At 44.3% G+C, this 20,862-nt stretch overlaps 1 protein-coding gene across 3 annotated transcripts in view; it reads left to right on the top strand.

The window, feature by feature from the left end:
- The window catches only part of ATP6V1H (ATPase H+ transporting V1 subunit H), a 115,575-nt gene that overhangs the window by 74,849 nt on the left and 19,864 nt on the right, over positions 1–20,862 (top strand). For 2 of the 3 annotated variants that reach the window (XM_058699567.1, XM_058699566.1), the window contains one exon: positions 11,013–11,126. The exons of the other annotated variant lie outside the window; for it this stretch is intronic. In XM_058699567.1, coding sequence (XP_058555550.1) covers positions 11,013–11,126 — 114 coding nt within the window. The remainder of the gene's footprint in view (positions 1–11,012; positions 11,127–20,862) is intronic. 3 annotated transcript variants of the gene reach the window in all.

Here is a 20,862-nt window from a genome sequence, read left to right as displayed (position 1 = left end):
TGTGTGTGATCTTTTTACTGAGGTATCGATAACAATGCTTGAATCATACACACTTTCTCTATGCACTTTCTTATTTTTTATTGCTACTAAATTTGAAAAACTTAACTCACTGCAGTAAGTTGGCAGGAATGGCTTCAACAGTTTGAAGTCTCTTGAAGATAGTTCTGGATATTCAGATCGTATGTGGATTCAGACTTCTCCCTGAAGTCTGCTTTAATAGTTCGTGTACCAAGTTGACCGGCCCATCCCGTGTAAAAGCAGGGAAATGGAATGTTGCTATGTGTGAGACAGAGACAAAACAACTTTGTGGCTGCATTTGGCCATATAAAAGTATTACTTTAAACTCAGTTGCAGCTTGTGGATGTGGTTTTTAACTGTAGTTCTCATTGTTTTCCTCCATGAATAAAATAAAAACATTAAGATTTGGAAAAAATTCAAACTTTCAGGGATGTATCCATTTTTACCACAATGCAGTCACCCTGAAAAATTACATTGGTATCTCAGATTTGACGTTGATATTTTTATTCGCGTTTTTAACCTATTCAAGATGACGGCTGCATTGCTAAGTTACTTAGAATAATGGGAAAGGATCTTTACTGGTGTCATCGCTAAAAATGCTGTCTTATGCGTCACATACTGAGGAAACCAACGGTGATCATTCCCTACTACGTAAGGAAAAATCATGCCAGCAAGGAAATTGAATAAGTTCTTTCCAAAATACAAAAGACATGCTTGCGTTTAGAAAGGCAGTCTTAAGCGCCCCGTGTTTTTCTTCACTCAGTGGTTGTAGCTTGATCAAATTCACACTTGTTCTTTTTGACACTAACAAGATCAGTAGGCACGTTGTTGTTCCAAGTCAGTAGTCAAATCTCTTTCTCCATGCAGCAATAACTCTCCCTGCTGCACATAACTAGTCCTCTGTCAGTGGTGAGCCCATGAACTTCGTGTCCCGATTATGCCCTCCAAAGGTATCTTTGGAGTATCTCCTCCGTACGTGCACGGTACCCGTGCTGAGCTAACGGGCACCACAGACATCAGCACAGAATTACACAGTGGTTAAGTGCACAGACTAAACCTGTGTGCTTAGGTTCAAGTCCCAGCTCTGCCACGTGATAACTCTGCAACTGTGGCATGTCATATGGCCTCCGTGTGCCTCAGTTTCCTTATCTGTAAATGTGAAGACCAAATGAGTACATATGTAATGCACTTAGAACAGCACTCAGCACATAGCAATAAGTACTGTTCAGGTGTCTGATAAAGTAGTGAAATGGGTAATTTTGTCCAGTTGTTAAAAGCATCTGCTGTCCTGCATGATAGCAGTTTCAACTGACTCTTGAACAACACCGGTTTGAATTCTGTGGGTCCGCTTAAATGTATTTTATCTTATGATTTTCTTGACATTTCCTTTTCTTTAACTTTGTTGTAAGAATACAGCATATGATATAACATACAAAATATGTGCTCATTGACTGTTATAAGTAAGACTTCCAGTCAACCATAGGCTATGAGTAGTTACGTTATGGGGAATCAAAAGTGATAGGTTGATTTTTAACTGTGTGGGGCGTTGGTGTGCAAACCTCCCCCGGCCCCGTGTTTCAAGGCTCAGCTGTACTCTTCTCCACTATATGTTTTTGACATCATGTGATTTTAAACATTACAAAGAAAGGAAATGTGGCTTTCTCTAAGAACAGGATGTTCTTTGTGGTGGACTTTTTTCCTTTGGCGGGTTTCTTAGGAATGATTTGTGCCCTTCATCACACAGCAGGAATGTCAGAATGTTGTCTCATTTGGAACTTTGTCCCTTTCTCCATCTCACACGGTAAAATCAGTCAGTTGACAAGGTTTCATATTGGAAATGTTTTGGAGGCGACAGGTGAATGTACTGCTGGTCCAGTGATAAGTATTTCGGTACTAAATACCCTATTTCCTGCCTGTCGTTTTCTTTCATCACACTCAGATTTGTCTTTCCAAGCACATTTACAGACGATATTCAAAACGGGGTCCTGTTCGCTGTTGTTTTACATATTTGTTGTTATTTTCACGACTCCTTTTTGTAGTCTAAAGAAACCCTTTTGATTCGATAGCTTGTTTTTGTGAATTTGGGTGGAGAGCACAACGTAACAGCAATTCCCCTCCCCAGCTGCAAAGTTAATAATTGTTGTCGATAAATGGAAATAGCATGAAAAGTAAGGGCCCAAATGAATTTGCCCTGTCAACTGTGCCTGCCAGTTCAGTTCTTGTAAAGGGTCCACAGAAACAAACACAGCTTCTTAACCTTATTTTTCAAATGTGTATGATGGGGTGCGAGTAAAACTGTTCCAGTGCTTTGTCCTCAGAGGGCACCAGACCACCGGTGGCCCTGACAGACGCCCAGAAACCACACTTCGATGACTAGAGCCTGAGAGTTGCTCCCGGGACAGCGTGCCCCTTTGCCTGCAGAACTCGGTGGCACGAGTGGGGGCTAGTGCGATTGCTCCGACCAGCAGAACGTCGCACGGGACGCCCTCCTAGGGCTTGTGCCAGCGCACCCCCCGCCCCCCCCCGCCCCCCCCCCCCCCACCTGGCATGCCGAAGCGAACACGTCTCTTTCTTTTCCTTTAAGGAGTGCGGCATCTGAACGGTCTTCCTAGGGGCGCCTGGGTGGCTCAGTCGGTTGGGCGTCCGACTTCGGCTCAGGTCACGATCTCGCGGTCCGTGGGTTCGAGCCCCGCGTTCGGCTCTGGGCTGCCGGCTAGGAGCCTGGAGCCTGCTTCCGATTCTGTGTCTCCCTCTCTCTCTGCCCCTCCCCCGCTCGTACTCTGTCTCTCTCCCTCTGTCAAAAATAAATAAACGTTAAAAAATAAATAAATAAATAAATAAACAGTCTTCTTATATCCTAGGAAGTTCCCGCCGTCCAAGGCACGTGCTCCCCTTCACTGTAGAGGATAAAGGTGCCAGCATGTGCTCTCCTAAACTCCTTTGCTTCCGGCCACATGCTTCCGGCCTAGCTCAGCCGACCCGATCCCCCTGCCCCGGACTTCCGGCAGGAGTGAGGGCTGGAGGGCAGTGGGGAGAAGCAGGCATCGCCTCCAGGCAGCCGCCGTGGCCAGGCGCCACGAGGAGCGAGGCAGCAGCACCCGGTGTCTGGGCGCCCGCGGTGTGAACGTAGGCTCCTGCGCCTCGCCCGGTAGCACACTTGCCGGGCTGCTGCTTTGGTAGCCTGATTGCGATTCAGTGTGGACCAGCCTTCACGCTTGGCTCCCCAGCCTTCCGAGCCGTGGCTGCCTCTCAGGGAATTCTTTCACCGTTTTAACTAGGTAGTCAACTTTCTGTGTCTGCAGGTAAAAATACTGACTGATGGAGGAGTTCTTTTTTTAATCTGGCAAACCAGTACACTGCCATTAAAACAGAACACAAGGGGCGCCTGGGTGGCGCAGTCGGTTAAGCGTCCGACTTCAGCCAGGTCACGATCTCGCGGTCCGTGAGTTCGAGCCCCGCGTCAGGCTCTGGGCTGATGGCTCGGAGCCTGGAGCCTGTTTCCGATTCTGTGTCTCCCTCTCTCTCTGCCCCTCCCCCGTTCATGCTCTGTCTCTCTCTGTCCCCCCCAAAAAAAAAAAAAAAAAAAAAAAAAAAAAAAAAAAAAAAAGAACACAAAAACGTGTCCGATTTTCTGTGCACGGACCAGTGTCCCACACGTGTACTCATTCTGTGGCATCTTCCAGTGTGTGCATAGAGATGACCTGGTTGTGTCCCCCCGCCCCACCGGGCTGTGAACTCGGAAAAAGAGAAACTGTGTCCGACGAGGCATATCGTTCACCACGCAGTAGGGCATAATAAATTTGAGAGAAAGAGCTACCAAAAGCATTCCTTATTCTTTTAAAATGCACACTTCTGTATGAGGTAAGTATTTTTCTTCGTACAATGCCTAACATGGCACATACGAATAAAAATTAGTAACTTGTTCTGAGGGTGGCATTAACTTTTTGCCAGTAAAACCCAATTAATTTTTCTCTTCTAAATGAGAATTATCACGAAAAGTAACATTCTTCCTATAGGAAACTTGAAAAAGACAGAAAAGAATAATAAAGAAAACACAGTACTGCAGCCCTGAGGTAAAAATAATGGTTTATTTATTTTTGCTTTTTTTTCCCTCTATGCATACATTTTTCTCCCAAAATGTTGATTATAATATCTCTTGTGACCTATTTTTGTTCATTTTTTCGTATTTCCCATCGACAAATTTTTAAAAATATAAGTAATGCTACCTATAGATAAAAGTATTCCAATTTGCTCAAATCTTACTAGTGGCTATTTGTTATGTTTCCCACTTTTCATTATTACAAAAACACAGCGAATGTCTTTGCAAACATTTCTGATTATTTCCTTTTTTTCTGGTCCCTTAAATACATTCCATGAGAGAAAGTATATAAGTACTTCTGAGATCTTAAAAACATTGTTAAATGTAGGGCAATTCAGGCTCCAAGCAGCCACATGTGAGAATAGTGTCTTTACCACCCTCTCAGCAGCAATGAATGTATTCATTTCTCTTTAAACTCTCACAGGGGAAACTGGTACCTGGTGCTTTTCAATTTGTATTTTGATTGCTTATGTGATTTATAGGGAATTTAGTTGCCACATTTAAGGCAGACATTTTAAAAGTTTGCTGTCTACAGTATTATTCTATTCATAAGATTTTTATCATGTACGTTTCAGTTACCATATATTGAAATTCATTAATTCACTAGGCATTAATGTTTTACATTCCAGTGAAAACCTTTGTGGTTTCTCTCACTACTTTTATGCTTAGAAAGAACTTGCCCATTCAGAAGTCTGGTAAATATTTTCCTGTATTATTTTTGTTTTTAAAAATGTTAAGGGGAACAAACTAGAATAATACAAAACAGTGAACAGAATAGTGATTTCTGTGCCATTAAACTTGTAGACTCTAGAGGGTGTATTGTTACATGGACGTGAGGGTACCTACTTGCGTGTAAATGAAAAAATGAAATCATACATGCAACTTAACCATTTTTAGCAATATGTTGTGGAATCATAATATGTTATAATGTGTTACAGTGTGATATGATTTCATTAGCCACAAATTGAATGCTAAACAGTAGAATCCTTACCAGGGTCTTTTATGTGACTATGTTATATATTACAGGATTACATTGAGAGGACAAAGACCTTTACAACAAACAAAAATGGTTCTGTGCTTTTTAGGATTTTTAAAGCTTACTCTAAAATTGCGTTTCTGTGTTTCACCGGCTGGTACATTCCTTAAAAGTTCTTAACCAGTACTGAGCTTGTTAACCATGTATTCTAGGTCTTTAAAGCCTAACATGCTACCAACTCAACTTGTTTTGAAATACAGTTAGCGGGGCGCCTGGGTGGCGCAGTCGGTTAAGCGTCCGACTTCAGCCAGGTCACGATCTCGCGGTCCGTGGGTTCGAGCCCCGCGTCAGGCTCTGGGCTGATGGCTCGGAGCCTGGAGCCTGTTTCCGATTCTGTGTCTCCCTCTCTCTCTGCCCCTCCCCCGTTCATGCTCTGTCTCTCTCTGTCCCAAAAATAAATAAAAAAATGTTGAAAAAAAAAATTAAAAAAAAAAAAAATACAGTTAGCAAGTTTTTCCCTATTAGGCAATAGCTTATAAACAAAGTGCTCGGATCTAGTTCTAAATCAAATCATTTAAATACCCTGTCTTTTTAATGATGTCTTGTGTTAATATATTAACTGGAAATCCTCTTTTCTCACCATTTTTTCACACATCAGTGATTTTGGACATCCTGTATAATCTGAAATGAATTGGTGTTTCAATTAAATTTAGAAGATGGGAAATGTCTGTCTCTTTTATAGCAGTGAGTTTCAGTGGAGTGGAGGTCGTCTGTCCACTCCGTGAGACCTGTTGGAATTTCTGGAGTGGAGGGCAGTAATGTTTATGGTTTGAAAATGATATAATATAATAATTTAATACGAATACTTAATATATATGCTTAATAATATAATATGAATACTATGAAATAATATAATAAATGTAATAATGTACATTATTAAAAGCCAAAGTCTTCAAAATTTACTTGCTACTGGTAAATGAGAAGATAGTATAAAGGGGCAAGGGTTTAAAATGCCAAAAAACCACTTTATAGAGGAATAGGCAGCACATTTGCTGTGAGGATTACATGAAGTAAAAACTATGAAGCTATATGTTATATGTATAACATATGTTATATGTAAAAACCATAGCTGACACCTATAAAAATGTTACCGTTGTTGTTATAAATGGTATATGATCTCTGTTTTTTAATTTTTTTTTTCAACGTTTTTTATTTATTTTTGGGACAGAGAGAGACAGAGCATGAACGGGGGAGGGGCAGAGAGAGAGGGAGACACAGAATCGGAAACAGGCTCCAGGCTCTGAGCCGTCAGCCCAGAGCCCGACGCGGGGCTCGAACTCACGGACCGCGAGATCGTGACCTGGCTGAAGTCGGACGCTTAACCGACTGCGCCACCCAGGCGCCCCTGATCTCTGTTTTTTAAATCCATCATATTTCACATACGATATGGCAGCTTTCTGAGATTATATTTACTCACATACAGTTGATCCTCGTTTTTTATGCATTCTATATTTGTGAATTTGCCTATTGGTTAAAATTTATTGATAATCCCCAAATACTCATGCTTTCGAGATCATCTGTGGACGTGTGCAGAGCAGAGGAACGAACGTTTGAGTTGCTGGACGCACAGCTAGGCAAACAAGGCGATACCCTGCCTTCTTGTCTTAGCTCTTGTGCTGTAAGCCGGTGTCCTTCTTGGGATTCGTTTAGTGTCATGTATTTTGCATTTTCGTGCTTTTTGTTGGTGATTTCACTGTGTGAAATGGCCCCCGAGCATCGTGCTGACGTGCTGTTCAGTGTTGCTAAGTACAAGAAGGCTGTGATGTGCCTTATGGAGGAAGTACATACGTTAGATAAGCTTCATTCAGGCAGGAGTTCTAGCGCTGTTGGCCGTGAGTTCAATGTTAATGAGTCAACAACGTAGGTTAAATCAGTTGTCTTCAAACAGAAACATGTAAAACAAGGCTTTGTATCGACAGGTTGATAAGAATGTCGTGACCAGAGGCTTGCAGGAACGTAATCCTGTATTTCCCCTAGGAGTCTCAGTATTCACTAAATCAGGGTTCATGGTGACTTTAAGAGAACACAACTACCATAAATAATGAGAGTCGGCTGTATTTTCTGTGTTGGAGGTATCCAGAGGGGGCCCGGTAAAGAATTCCTTTCCTACTTGCCTGAATTCCAAGCTATTTGAAATACTTGACAACGGAGATAACAGATAGAAGCCAAACTAGAATCTTCACCGATAAAGTCACTTTTGGGGAATGTGCTGTGCCTTCCTGGTACCGAACCCATTAACCCCGGGGGGCAGTGGACAGCGTGGAAGAGAAAAGAGGGAGCGGATGAGTGTCTCAGAGTCCTGCTTCCAAACTCTCGAAGCACGGAAGTCCCTCTGAGAGGGGTAGGCAAGGGCAGGGTGAGACGGGGCTGTTGGGTTAAACAGCAGGACACAGAAGCCGGCCCTGCCAGCCCCCCCCCAAAGTGGCTCATCCGTACCCACACAGATCGGGCAGCTGAGTAGGCAGTTTGCAGTGAAGTAAGAATGGCTTTGGATCTGACCCCCAAACCCCTTTGAAACTTATTCTGTGATGATAATCTTTCCACGCCTTTGGATGAAAGCCTAGGTGGGTTGCAGTCCTTTCCCCCTCAGGCCGAGATGACAGCCCCGTGATCGTTTTAAATCACGGAAAGCGTTTGGTTGAAGACATTTAGCAGTCCTTCTCGCTGCGTACTCACAGGAAGGACGTCTCTCTTTGCGATGCCCTCAGCAGGTACAGGCCCACGGTCCCTCCTCTTCCTGGCTCTGTTTCCCTGAGCTTACCTGCCGTTGCCTCAGTCTTCCTGAGGCCGGTGAGCGGAGAAGGTGGAGGCGACGGGGAGGAGCGGTGGGGGGGGTTTCTTGCTTGCTGTTATTGATGGCTGCTTTGTGTTCTCCCCCCTGCTGGGTGTCTGAAGCTGGTAATTTCTCTTGGGAGCACTTTTCTGGGTTCGTTGGAGGCCCCTTTTCTGGGCCACCCGCCGCAGCCCCTGTGGTCGGGCCGAGCCGCTGTGTGCTTCCTCCGGCTCATGGTGCCACTCAAACTTCTTGACACCCCAGGCTCTGGGAACGTCGGCCCATCCTGACACAGCCCCCTCTTCTTTGCTGCTGTGGGTTACTGTGACCTCTCAGGCTCGTGCCGCTGTTGGGCACCAGGCCACTGTCCTCCCTGCCTCTGTGTGTGGTTTGCTTGGCGTCGGGTCGGAAGCCGTCAGCACCTTTTTCTTTTCTGCAGGGCAGGGACCTACCTCGGGGCCCGTCACGTTCTACAGAGCACTCAGAAACCGTCCTTCCCCTCCTTGGATCCTTTAATGTTGGAAAGAGAATTTAATCCCTAAGGGGATTAAAAATCACTAGAGTTCTTTATAAATTCTGTATGTGACGTGCTCTCACGGTTTCCCGTTAGTGTCTCATATCTGTGGATTTGGCATTTCAGTAGGTACTGAGGCAGAGGAGCTCATATTATTATTGTCATCTCATACATGTATACGTATCAGTTTCAGCAGTTCCAAAAAATCAGCCTGGTTACACAGACGCTGGGTAAACTGATGCCCAGTTAAGAGTAGGCAGGTCCGTATTTTGCAGCGCGGCAGTGGGGGAGTCTTGCGCATATGTGAGAAGAAGGCACGTTGGGCCTTGTGACTCTCTTCTTCTTCAGTGTTACCCTGGACTTGCGTATTTCTCTTTTAAATCATCATTCTCTATTGTTTATCCTGATGGCCAGCCTAGACCCCTCACAGCTCTTGGAAGAGTTCATCATGGGAGGTGCAGAGATGGCAGGCCGGCAGGTAGTGAGTGCTGTGTAAATGTTTGCTATCACGGTTATTTGGAATTCTAGTAATAGTGTGCTAGAGCAGTTGAGGGAGGGTTATCTTCAGGCACTTTGGCTGCAGTAAAGGCCTCTGTTTTTTGAAGGCTTACCAGTCCTTCAGTGATGTCATTTGGAGAAAAATAAACTGGGTGATAATAGACATTGTTATTAATGTACATATTAATAAAATGTAATAATATGGCTAATAGATGTTTGACGAGGGCCTTCTGTCTTGAGCCCTTTGGAACAGAGGGTAAGCAAAACCACGCATAGATTTGCCTTTCATGGATCTTCTTGTATAATGAGGGAGACACATGTAATATTTTAAAAAGTCATTCAGGTACAAAATTGCAGCTCATGAATACAATGAAAGGAAGATACAAAGTGCCACGAAAAGGGCGTATTTGGGGGATTGAAGTGGAGAAAGAGAAGGCTTCTTTGAGGAAGGAACAGTTGAGGCAAGATCTGAAAGATGAATAGAAGTTATGTGTCATATGAAGTGGGAAGACTTCTGGGAGAGAAAGCAGCATGTGCTAAGGCCCTGTGGCTGAAGGACCTGAAAGAAGGTCAAGGGAGTCCGCGCAGAGAGCACAGGTAGGCGACCGTGCTCTGTGAGGCGCTTGGACAGGAAGTCCAGCCCAGGCTGTGAAGAACCCAGTCAGCCATTGTTTTGTTTTTAGTCAGGGCAAGTGACAATTTAGATTTTTGGCAAGGTCACTTTGACCACAGTGAGGAGAATAGGTTGAAGGGGAACAGCCCCTGTGTCCTCATCACCCTCACCGTGATCACTCTCATCATCATCATAGCAGCAGACATGGGCTTACCGTATTGCGGGGACCTGGGCTCTACGGCCTTTGGGCTTAATACCATACCGTGAAGGAAGTGTCCGGGCTCCCTTCATTTGCCAGGAAGGGATTGACTAGATTAAATGACTCAGTGGAACATATCTGAGAAAGGGCAGAGCTGATGTTAAAGTGATGTGTTAAAGCAGAGGACCTGACACATGGCAAGCGATTAATGTTCGGTTATAATTATACTGTTCTTTCCCCCTCGATGTCAGTACATTTTTCAAAAGAGGTGTTTTGAAAAGGAAGTATAAAAAGGTATACAGATAAAAGCCGCTCTCTCACGCTTGCCCCATCTGCCCATCCTCGGGACCGTCTTCCTCTGCCAGAGTTCCTAGTGCCTTATCGCCGACTGTGTGTGGAGGTGCTGCTCTCCACCGACGGTGAGGCTGCGGGCTCCGCGTTGCCGTGTGGACGTAGGAGCCCCCACAGCTGTCGCCGCAGCCACACCCTCGCAACAGCACACAGAACCTCTTTCTGTTCGCGAAGCGAATCGCATCTTCACTTCATTTGTGCATCTGTGGTGACGGGGGTTTTCCTGGTGGTAGGGGACACAGCGACAGAAAGCGGTGTCGGCTGGCAATCATCTGGGTGCCCTAGACAGTCGGAATTTCCTCCTCTGTTTCACTGGCCAGGACATCACGTGGCATATCGCATCATTGTAAGAGAGGGCGGCTGTCTTAAAGATCGAGTCTTTCTCAGGAAATTAACATGGCTTCCACCAGGTGCTTTTTAACCCTGTGTCCCCTGCTGTCTGCGTCTGAGCTGTCTCCCAGCACGGCAGCCGGTGGACTGGATACTGATCTGATACGGGTGCAGACATTAGATGGTGTTTAGTATACCGGTTTTAAGCAAGCCACGAATACCGGCAATGAAGAAGTTGTAACACTCGGCAGCTTAGAAAACGGTGATCGAGAACAGGATCCAGAAGACTGCAGCAGACTGTGAGATACCCAGGTAGATGAGATGTGCCTGGGTTAGGCAACGAGACTGACAGCCGGATTCACCAGTGGGGTTTAAGAGAGAATATCTTGGAATACGTTAAATCTGTGATTCAGGAAAAAAAAAAAAAAAAACGTTTTAAAGACGCGTGTTGGTTTACTTACCACATTGTAACTTTCGTCTTTCAAGTCCCATGTCACTTTGCTTCACGGGCCTTCTGCTGGCTGACAGCGGGAGCTGGGAAGTAATTGCCGCATCTTCACAAAGTGCCTTCTGTTCCGCAGGGTTATTGAGCAGCTTGGCGGGAAGCAGCTGGTAATGAACCACATGCACCATGAGGACCAGCAGGTTCGCTACAATGCTCTTCTGGCCGTGCAGAAACTCATGGTGCACAACTGGTACGTGCTGGCTTTTCTTCCCCCTCCCCCACCGAGCTGCAACGTCTCGCTTGCACCTTGCAAAAGTTCTTATGCGAACGCTCTGATGAATGATGGCTTTTTAAATCAGCAGTTTTGATCAAATACCTAGAAATATGTTTCGGCCATCGAGGGCAACGACGTCATTTTTAAGAGAGCAACTGCGTTGATGTTCTCAAAAAATGAGTATTCAAAGTACTAATATCAAAAACACTTGCAGAAGCAACTAAAAGGACATTCGCGGCTTGAGGGAATCAGTCTTTTTTGGAGTTGAGGGGAATCCGGTTGGATTACTGATCAGAGGCTTTACAATTTCACATGGCTTAACTCTTTAGAATATGGTTAACCTGAACAGTTTTACATTCACGTGAAAACACTAAGATTCAGCTCTCACATTTCATTCATTATAGCCTTTTGCTTTTGAAATAAACACAGTCATGTTTTTCTCTCATTAGTTTTTACTTTTCAAATAAAAATTGTTGACGTTTTTGTACCCACTTAAGATAGACCGAAGAGTGACTGTTAAGATAGAACGGTGAGCCATTTGTGTCCGTGATGGAACCTACCAGAATTCCCTTTGCCATGGCTAATTTTAGCTGCGGGTTGGGTGTTTAGTGCCTTCAATGCTCTACTGAACAGTTCGCATACCTCTCTGTTCTCCACCATTTGGAAGGATGCTCTGGTGGTGGACTGTTCTGTTAAGGCGTTGTGAACAAATACACGTTCCCTGTTACTGACGGTAATGCTATGAGTACGTTCAAAGGAAAGCATGAAAGGTACATTGGTAGGTGTGCATTTGAGAGATGCAGGGAAACACAGTATAGGGGACCATCCGGGAGCGCTGCTGTGGCATCTTATTTTACATACTATGATCTCGCCACTGAAGCACTTTTCTCATAAATACTGACAACACATGTATGCATTCTTTCAACGATTCTTTTGAGCACTTACTTTGTACCCTGTTACGTTAAATGCCAGGCTACAGATATGATGGAGGTAGGTGCAAGTTTACATAGGATGGATAGAGAAGGCCTCTGGGAGTAGGCCAGAACAGCCAGGCTGACACCGTCGTGACAAGGAACCAGCCGTGCAAGCCAAGTTATTAGGGGTAAGCACTTCAGGTAGAGGGAATGAGAGGGGAACCAGCCCTCGGCTTCTTTAAAAGCAGTGCCTGGAGACGTCCTTGGTTGTCTGGAGACAAAACAGGGGTACTGATGCCACTTGTACAAGTTGCTAGAGGCCAGCCGTGCCGCTAAACGTCCTGTGATGCACGGACAGGCCCCCGCAGCCAAGAAGCGTCCTGCCTGCCGTGTTAACAGCGCCAAGCTGGAGAGACTGTAACTGGGAGTGGTATGAGGGCCGGCATGGGAAAAAGACGGGCAAGGCGACATTGCCAGGGAACCGGTCATGTAGGGGCCTGTAGGCCGCCATTTGACTCTTTCATAAGACGAGTTGAAAGCCATTGATGACAGTATTGGATTTATGTTTTAAAAAGATCTCTGAGGCTACTCTCTAGTGAATGGATTGTGGAGGGGTAAGTGTTGAAAGCAAAGAACCGTTTTAGTGGTTCTCACCGCGGTGGAGAGTAGAGATGGCCGGTGGCTTGGATCGGAGCACTGAAAGTTGAGATGACGAGTAGTAGATGACCTTGGATAGATGTCAGAGCGCTTGATGGACTGGAAGCATTTTTACTTGTTTTTATATCCTCGGCTCAAGAAGAAAGGGATCAAAGCAGAGGGCAATCAGAAATGTTTTTTTTTTTTTTTTTTTTTTTCAACATTTTTTATTTATTTTTGGGACAGAGAGAGACAGAGCATGAACGGGGGAGGGGCAGAGAGAGAGGGAGACACAGAATCGGAAACAGGCTCCAGGCTCCGAGCCATCAGCCCAGAGCCTGACGCGGGGCTCGAACTCACGGACCGCGAGATCGTGACCTGGCTGAAGTCGGACGCTTAACCGACTGCGCCACCCAGGCGCCCCCAGAAATGGTTTTTATCTAATATTTAGCAGGAGGAAAACACTTTTCAAGTCTGTCAGTAAAAAACAGAATATTAGACTGATTTTCTCTCCTTGTTTCACTTTACCATGAGCCCCATTTTCAACGCAAATGAATTACTTAGTAGCTTTGTATCTCTTGGTTGGCACCTCTTTCTCGAAATTGAAGCATGTTGGCGTTCAGTAGAGTTCGAGGCTGTTGCATCCAGCACACTTACATTTGTCTTGTGTGAAACACACTTTCATTTTCCCTTTTTGTTGATATTAGGGTTGCTGAAGTATAATTCCTGTTTTGTTAATAAAAAAAATTCATTAAAATTTTTTTTTAATGTTTCTTCATTTTTGAGAGAGAGAGAGACAGAGCATGAGCGGGGGAGGGGTACAGAGAGAGGGAGACATGGAATCCGAAGCAGGCTCCAGGCTCCGAGCCATCAGCACAGAGCCTGATGCGGGGCTCACACAAACTGCAAGATCATGACCTGAGCCGAAGTTGGACGCTTAACTGAATAAGCCACCAGGCGCCCCTAAAAGAATTTCGTTGTAATAGTTCTTCCTGATGAAGTATTTATTGTTGGGTTTAGCTTTTTTTTTTTTTTTTTTTTTTTAATGTGTATTTCTGATGTAGGAGAAAAGAGGGTTGTGAGATAAAATGACCTTTTTTCTTTGCCAGTGGAGGAAATTTTTTGGTTGAGAATTTTTGTTGTTTCAGTGTTCATGCATTGAAGGTGATTCGTTTGCAATTGGAATATTTCCTTGAGTTTAGGAACTTGATTTAGTTTCTTGTTACATTTTCAACACATGATTAAAAAGAAAAAGTAAACATCTTTATCGTTAGACACTGGTTTCTTAGCTCTCTGACTAGCTGATGAGCAGATACCCTTTCCCCCCCCCGTAATTATGTGCTAAGCTCTTGTAACTTTGTTTTAATTATGGTAAACCTCCTTGAACGGAGAAGCTTAATGTCAATATTTTCTTACACTTTTCTCTTTAAAGAAATTTCCATATGAAAAGCAATTTTGTTGTGACATGTGTATCTCCATGTCTCTTTGTGCTAGAGAATGAAAATTGCTCAAGTAAATAGCAGTTTATTTAGAATATCAGATTAACGTGAGATAGAATGCAATTTGGAAAGTAAATCTTCTGCAGGGGGTGCCTTCAAATGTGAAAAGGATTTTGAATCTGTATCTTTATGCGGGTATATCCAGTTTGTCTTTTTTTTTTTTTTTTCAACGTTTTTTTTTTTTTTTTAATTTATTTTTGGGACAGAGAGAGACAGAGCATGAACGGGGGAGGGGCAGAGAGAGAGGGAGACACAGAATCGGAAACAGGCTCCAGGCTCCGAGCCATCAGCCCAGAGCCTGACGCGGGGCTCGAACTCACGGACCGCGAGATCGTGACCTGGCTGAAGTCGGACGCTTAACCGACTGTGCCACCCAGGCGCCCCTCCAGTTTGTCTTATTAAGTCGTGCTGGCAGAGACTGCCTTTCAACTTGCCTAAAGTAGACGCTCCCCGCCCCCTCCCCCCCCCTCCCCCCCCTCCCCCATATGGTACTCGTGTGCTAAAGATGTCTGCTGATTGAATCTTACAAAATTTTCTTGGAATTGTTTATTCTCACATCAAAGACAAACATGAAAACAATTGACTTTGTTTCCTCTTAGCATTTTGTTGGTTTTACTTAAAATGAATTTCTGTAAATGATTATGTTGGTACTATATAGTGAAATAAACTAGCTGAAAATATTTAAAATATAATCATAGATTTAAAAGTGGGAGAAAAGTCTGCCTCAATGGTAACAGCAGCAGCCTCTCATGCCATTTTCGCATGCTTATCTGGACTTGTTGTTTTGTTCCTGGGCCACACTTTGAGATTTCCAGCACACTCTGGATTTTCTTGTACTCGTCTACCCGAAATGATTTTTAGATTTCTTAAATACTGCATTACTCTGTAAAGCTTCTGTTTATGAGTCTAAGTCATAATTTTGGATACAGTAAAGTTAATATTTTACTATTTTTTTGTTTTAAACATAAGTTTAAAATTACATTTAAGTATAAATCGGATACTCGTGAAATGATAGAACTGGGCTGTCAGTGGATCTTGATTTTGATTCTGTTTTAGGGAGTTACATGTTAAGTTTTTGATAATGTAGAGGTGGGTTTGAGCTTATGTAACGAAGGAGTATAGAGTTGTGTATCGTGTGAAAATACTCAATTCTTTTCCACGATTGTGTGGTTGATTTCTCAGTCGCATCATGAATTTTGCAGGTCTTAGAATGGCTGGGGTTTCTCCCCTTCCACTTGACACCTGCATTTACATGGAAAATGTAGTATGGAAATGGGTATGGGAATGGGTATGGGAATGGGTATGGAATGGGTATGGAATGGGGATGGGTATGGGGATGGGTATGGGGATGGGGATGGGTATGGGGATGGGTATGGGAATGGGTATGGGAATGGGTATGGGAATGGGTATGGAATGGGTATGGGAACGGGTATGTAATGGGTATGGGAATGGGTATGGGAATGGGTATGGGATGGGTATGGGATGGGTATGGAATGGGTATGGGAATGGGTATGGGAATGGGTATGGGATGGGTATGGGAATGGGTATGGGATGGGTATGGGATGGGTATGGGAATGGGTATGGGATGGGTATGGGATGGGTATGGGGATGGGTATGGGAATGGGTATGGGATGGGTATGGGATGGGTATGGGATGGGTATGGGAATGGGTATGGAATGGGTATGGGAATGGGTATGGGAATGGGTATGGGATGGGGATGGGGATGGGTATGGGATGGGTATGGGAATGGGTATGGGATGGGTATGGGAATGGGTATGGGATGGGTATGGGATGGGTATGGGAATGGGTATGGGATGGGTATGGAATGGGTATGGGATGGGTATGGGAATGGGTATGGGATGGGTATGGGATGGGTATGGGAATGGGTATGGAATGGGTATGGGGATGGGTATGGGATGGGTATGGGAATGGGTATGGGATGGGTATGGGATGGGTATTGGGATGGGTATGGGAATGGGTATGGGATGGGTATGGGAATGGGTATGGGATGGGTATGGGAATGGGTATGGAATGGGTATGGGGATGGGTATGGGATGGGTATGGGAATGGGTATGGGATGGGTATGGGATGGGTATTGGGATGGGGATGGGGATGGGAATGGGTATGGAATGGGTGGGTATGGAATGAGTATGGAAATGGGTATGGGAATGGGTATGGGAATGGGTATGGAATGGGTATGGGAATGGGTATGGAATGGGTATGGAAAATCCTCCTCAATGCGGATGGGGAGCGGAATGTTGGGGGGCTGGAGTGGAGCTGCCAGGGAGGGAGGGGACGCTTGGCGCACCCTGGCGTCTCCTCAGTTCAGGGGGGCTGGAGCTGGTCAGTCGCACTTACAGCCCTGCTCCCAAATGGCGGGCAGCTCTCTGACCTTCCCGTACCCGCTGTGTATTCGTGGTGTGCTCCTGTTCTTTGAGCAGCGCTGGACTCGTATGTTAACAAACTTGCCAAAATATATATAAACAGTGACAATGTACTCTACAGAACTTTTATACGTATCCTCGGGTTCTACTTTATAACTTAACATCATAAAATATCATCATTTTTCTCCTACAGAATGATCTTAAATGTAATCAGCCTCTAATTCAGAAGCCACAGTATGTGCATATGGACAGCTCAGGACTTCAGGAAAGAAACACTGAATTTTGTAGGTAGAGGATCTTGTGTAGAATTTTCTATTGTTCCTAGGTTATTTTTCAAAATTTTTTTTAAAGCAGAGTAATAAGTTATAAGTGGTGTTCTCCCCAGATACTTTATGTATAGGTAAACAATGTTACAGAGGACTCACCAAGCCAAGTGTATGACTGATACTACTTTGTTCTCTGATGTTTATGTCTGCTTAGAATATTTTAGTTATTCGGTAAGTATATAGCCATAAATACGGTGATTAAAATAGCTACTTATGAAGTGAACTGAAGGAAAAAACCCTTATGTGCATTAGCCTTTTAGCATTAATTGTCATGTTACTAAAACATTCCATGTGATTTTTAATAAACATACAACATTTCCAGGTTTAACATTTTCCAGGTTTAATTTAGAAATTTGTGGTCACTCATTGGGTGCCCGGAATTTTCCATATTATTCTTACATTTTTGGTGGAAGAACCTTTGAAAATGTCTTTGGCATCATATGTTTTGTGTATTTTTTGGAAAGAAATATAACTCAATTAAAAAGTATATCAAAATCAGTTCTAAGAAAAGAGGAATTCTTTATAGCCAATTATCTCACCATCAGATCGAATAGCTCCCAGTCTGCCAGGTAACGTTGCTTCTACTTTGCTAGTTAGATGGAGCTATTTTGAGGCTGTATCAATTTGTCTGGACACTATGTACCACTTAATTGCAATTGATTTGGAGATGCTAGCAGGACATAAATCTGAAATTGTTGCAAAGTACCAGCCCAAATAAACATTTGGGAAGGTCAATAGTAAGCATTTAGACAGTAAAGAATATAAAAACACTGATGGATAATGGAGTCTGTGTACTTTATAATTAAGTATAAAATCAAATGCAGATTTCACACATAAATGCATGTGACTAGTGTAAGTCTCTGTGGATCAAATTCATGTTGTGGTTTTATTTGATTAGGATTAAAACAGACAAACAGCTGGTTGGGGTTTTGAAGGGTCAGTTAAACATGAACGAAAGAAAAGTCTTGGAAGGGAAGGCAGAGAAAAATGAACTAACTTGCTTTGCTTCAAGTGCTTTTTCTCTTTTCAGTGGGTGGGACAGTTACTTTTGTGGTCACATGAATATTTCATTTCATGGGCTGTGTGTGTGTATGTGAAATAATCAATAAAGCTCAATAGAATAAATTGTGCTAAAAACTAATTAAATAATAGGGGTGGCTGGGTGGCTCAGTCGGTTAAGCATCTGACTTTGGCTCAGGTCATGATCGTGGTTCGTAGGTTCGAGCCCCATGGTGGGTTCCGTGCGGACAGCTCAGAGCCTGGAGCCTACTTTGGATTCTGTCTGTCTGTCTCTCTCTCTCTCTCTCTCTCTGCCCCTCTTTTAATTAAAAAAAGAAAAAAAAAAAGAAAGATTAAGCAAACTTTCTATTTACTCATCTAAGAGATTTAATTACTTTTTTGAATTATTTTATTGGTTTCCTTTTAAGTATGTTATCCAGATGTTGCATCTTGATGGGGGGGAGGTTGGGAATCTCATGGATAACAGAAATGAATTGATAGGTTTTCTTACCACTGAAATTTTGAGGAATTGACTTAAAAAAATGATGATAAGCCTGTCATCTTAACAAAGACAGATTTAGATGTAAATATCCTTTAATTACATTTTTTAATTTTTTAATTTTTATTTATTTATTTTTTTCAATATATGAAATTTATTGTCAAATTGGTTTCCATACAACACCCAGTGCTCATCCCAAAAGGTGCCCTCCTCAATACCCATCACCCACTCTCCCCAATTACATTTTTTTTTAATTCAAAGAAATTTTGATGTTTTATTTATTTTTGAGATAGAGACAGAGCATGAGTGGGGGAGGGGCAGAGAGAGAGGGAGACACAGAATCCGAAGCAGGCCCCAGGCTCCGAGCTGTCAGCACAGAGCCAGACGCGGGGCTTGAACTTACAAACCATGATATCATGACCTGAGTTGAAGTCGGACTCTTAACCCGCTGAGCCACCCCGGGCGCCCTACATTTTATTAAATTTGCATTTTATTTATTTATTTACTTATTTTATTTTTTTATTTTTAAAAAAAATTTTTTTTTAATGTTTATTTATTTTTGACAGAGACAGAGACAGAATGTGAGTGGGTTAGGGGCAGAGAGGTTGGGAGACACAGAAGCAGAAGCAGGCTCCGGGCTCTGAGCTGTCAGCACAGAGCCCTACGCAGGGCTCGAACTCACAGCTGTGAGATCATGACCTGAGGTGAAATCGGACGCTCAACCGACTGAGCCACCCAGGCGCCCCTAAATTTGCATTTTAAAAGAATTACGCAGTGATGCATTGGGTCCCTACTAATATATCCAACCCTCATATGAATTAAATAATGTTCATCACCAGTCCTTACTTGTATTTTTAAAAGCGAGTTCAGTGAAAAGCTACCAAGGTGTCAGTACAGGGCTCAGAGGTGGTCCCAAAAGATCAGGTTTCTTACACCTACACACCATCAAAGCTCTAGCACGTGTCCCTGGATTTCTCTGTACCTTCAGAAGATTCTTGCCCCACTTTCCTTAAGGGCGGGTATTGGCAGATGCCTGAGCGAAAATGGTGTTTTGGAGGACGGTGTTCCCTACCTTGCCACACAGCCCAGAGATATCTTGCGAGGAAACATTTTAGCATTTGGTTACACCGTGCCGTTCGTTGTCCGGTGGAGGGGGTCTTTGCTGGTATCCCTGTAACCATTACTCTCGTCTCTAACTTAGGCGTGGACGAGATGCCTGTTAGATGAGCGAATATGCGCTAGGATAGATACGAAGTAGAAAACCCTGGCACCGCACACGGGTTCAGTGCGGTGCCACGAGGGCTGTGACGGAGGCGTGAGCGCGTGTCACAGGAGCCTGGGGACCGTGCCTCATCCTCCCGGGCCTTCGCAGGGGACGTCTCCTGAGGAGGCGACGCCTGGGGTAAGCCTGAGGGTGACGAAGGAGTCAGTTGGCGAAGCTGAGGCTGCAGTGTAGGGAGGACTCGTAAAGAGACACCCTGGCGTGGGAGGCCCCAGCGGGGTCCCCGGGACGGAAATCGGGGGCCTGGAGGGCCTGACCTATGGCTCAAGGCCACCTCTGAAGTCGCGCGCCTGGCCTTAGCATTTCAGGGAGACTCAACACAGCCACGGTCATGTGAACACCGGTGTTATTCCTTCTCGGCTTCTCTTTATGGCGCAAGGGGCTTAGCCTCACGTGCCGTGAACCGTACTTGTTGGCAAGTCCCGAGCTGGTACAGCGGCTCACGAGGTCCCAACGGACCTGGCAGCGCTCAGCTTCCTGCTCTGTGGCTTTGGGATGTGGTTCCCACCCTTCTGGTGGCAGAGGAGAAGGCAGGTAGGAAAGGAACCAACGCTTTCTTGTCTTTCTTTTTTGTGACTTCTTAATTGGAAAGAATGTAGTGAAAGGTTGCAGGAGCAGAACAACGAACCTCTGCGTGTTTCACCCGGTTTTGCCACTTGTTGACATTTTGCTGCATTGGTGTGTTTCTCCCTCCCTCCCTCTCTCCCTCTCCCTCTGCCTCTGCCTCTGCCTCTGCCTCTGCCTCTCTCTCTTTAAACTGTTTGAGAGTAAGGGGCAGACATTACACTGTGGCCCTAAATACTTTAGCACCTGACTCCCAGGAACTGGCTTCCTCCTGTCACCATAGCACAGTGACACGCTGCTGTCCCACAGCTCACACTGCCCCGTCCACTGTTTACACTGGTGTCTGTAGCAAATACGTTGTGTCCAGTCCAGGACCATACACTGCATTTTGTTACTGAGTCTCTTTCGTCTCATTTAAATAGAACAGTGCTTTGGTGTTTCTTTGTCTTTTCTTTAGCAGCGGTATTTTTAAAGCCTACAGGCCAGTTGCTTTGTAGAATGTTCCTCGCTTTCAGTCTGTCTTCGTTTGCTTCCCGATTAGCTTTAGGGTATGCATTTTGGCAGGAACGCCACAGAGGTGATGTCATGTTCTTCTTAGGGTCTTTATCA

This window comes from Neofelis nebulosa, chromosome 14 (assembly GCF_028018385.1).
Source record: "Neofelis nebulosa isolate mNeoNeb1 chromosome 14, mNeoNeb1.pri, whole genome shotgun sequence".
Classification (NCBI taxonomy): Eukaryota; Metazoa; Chordata; class Mammalia; order Carnivora; family Felidae; genus Neofelis; species Neofelis nebulosa.
This window is presented reverse-complemented; position numbering and strand designations above follow the sequence as displayed.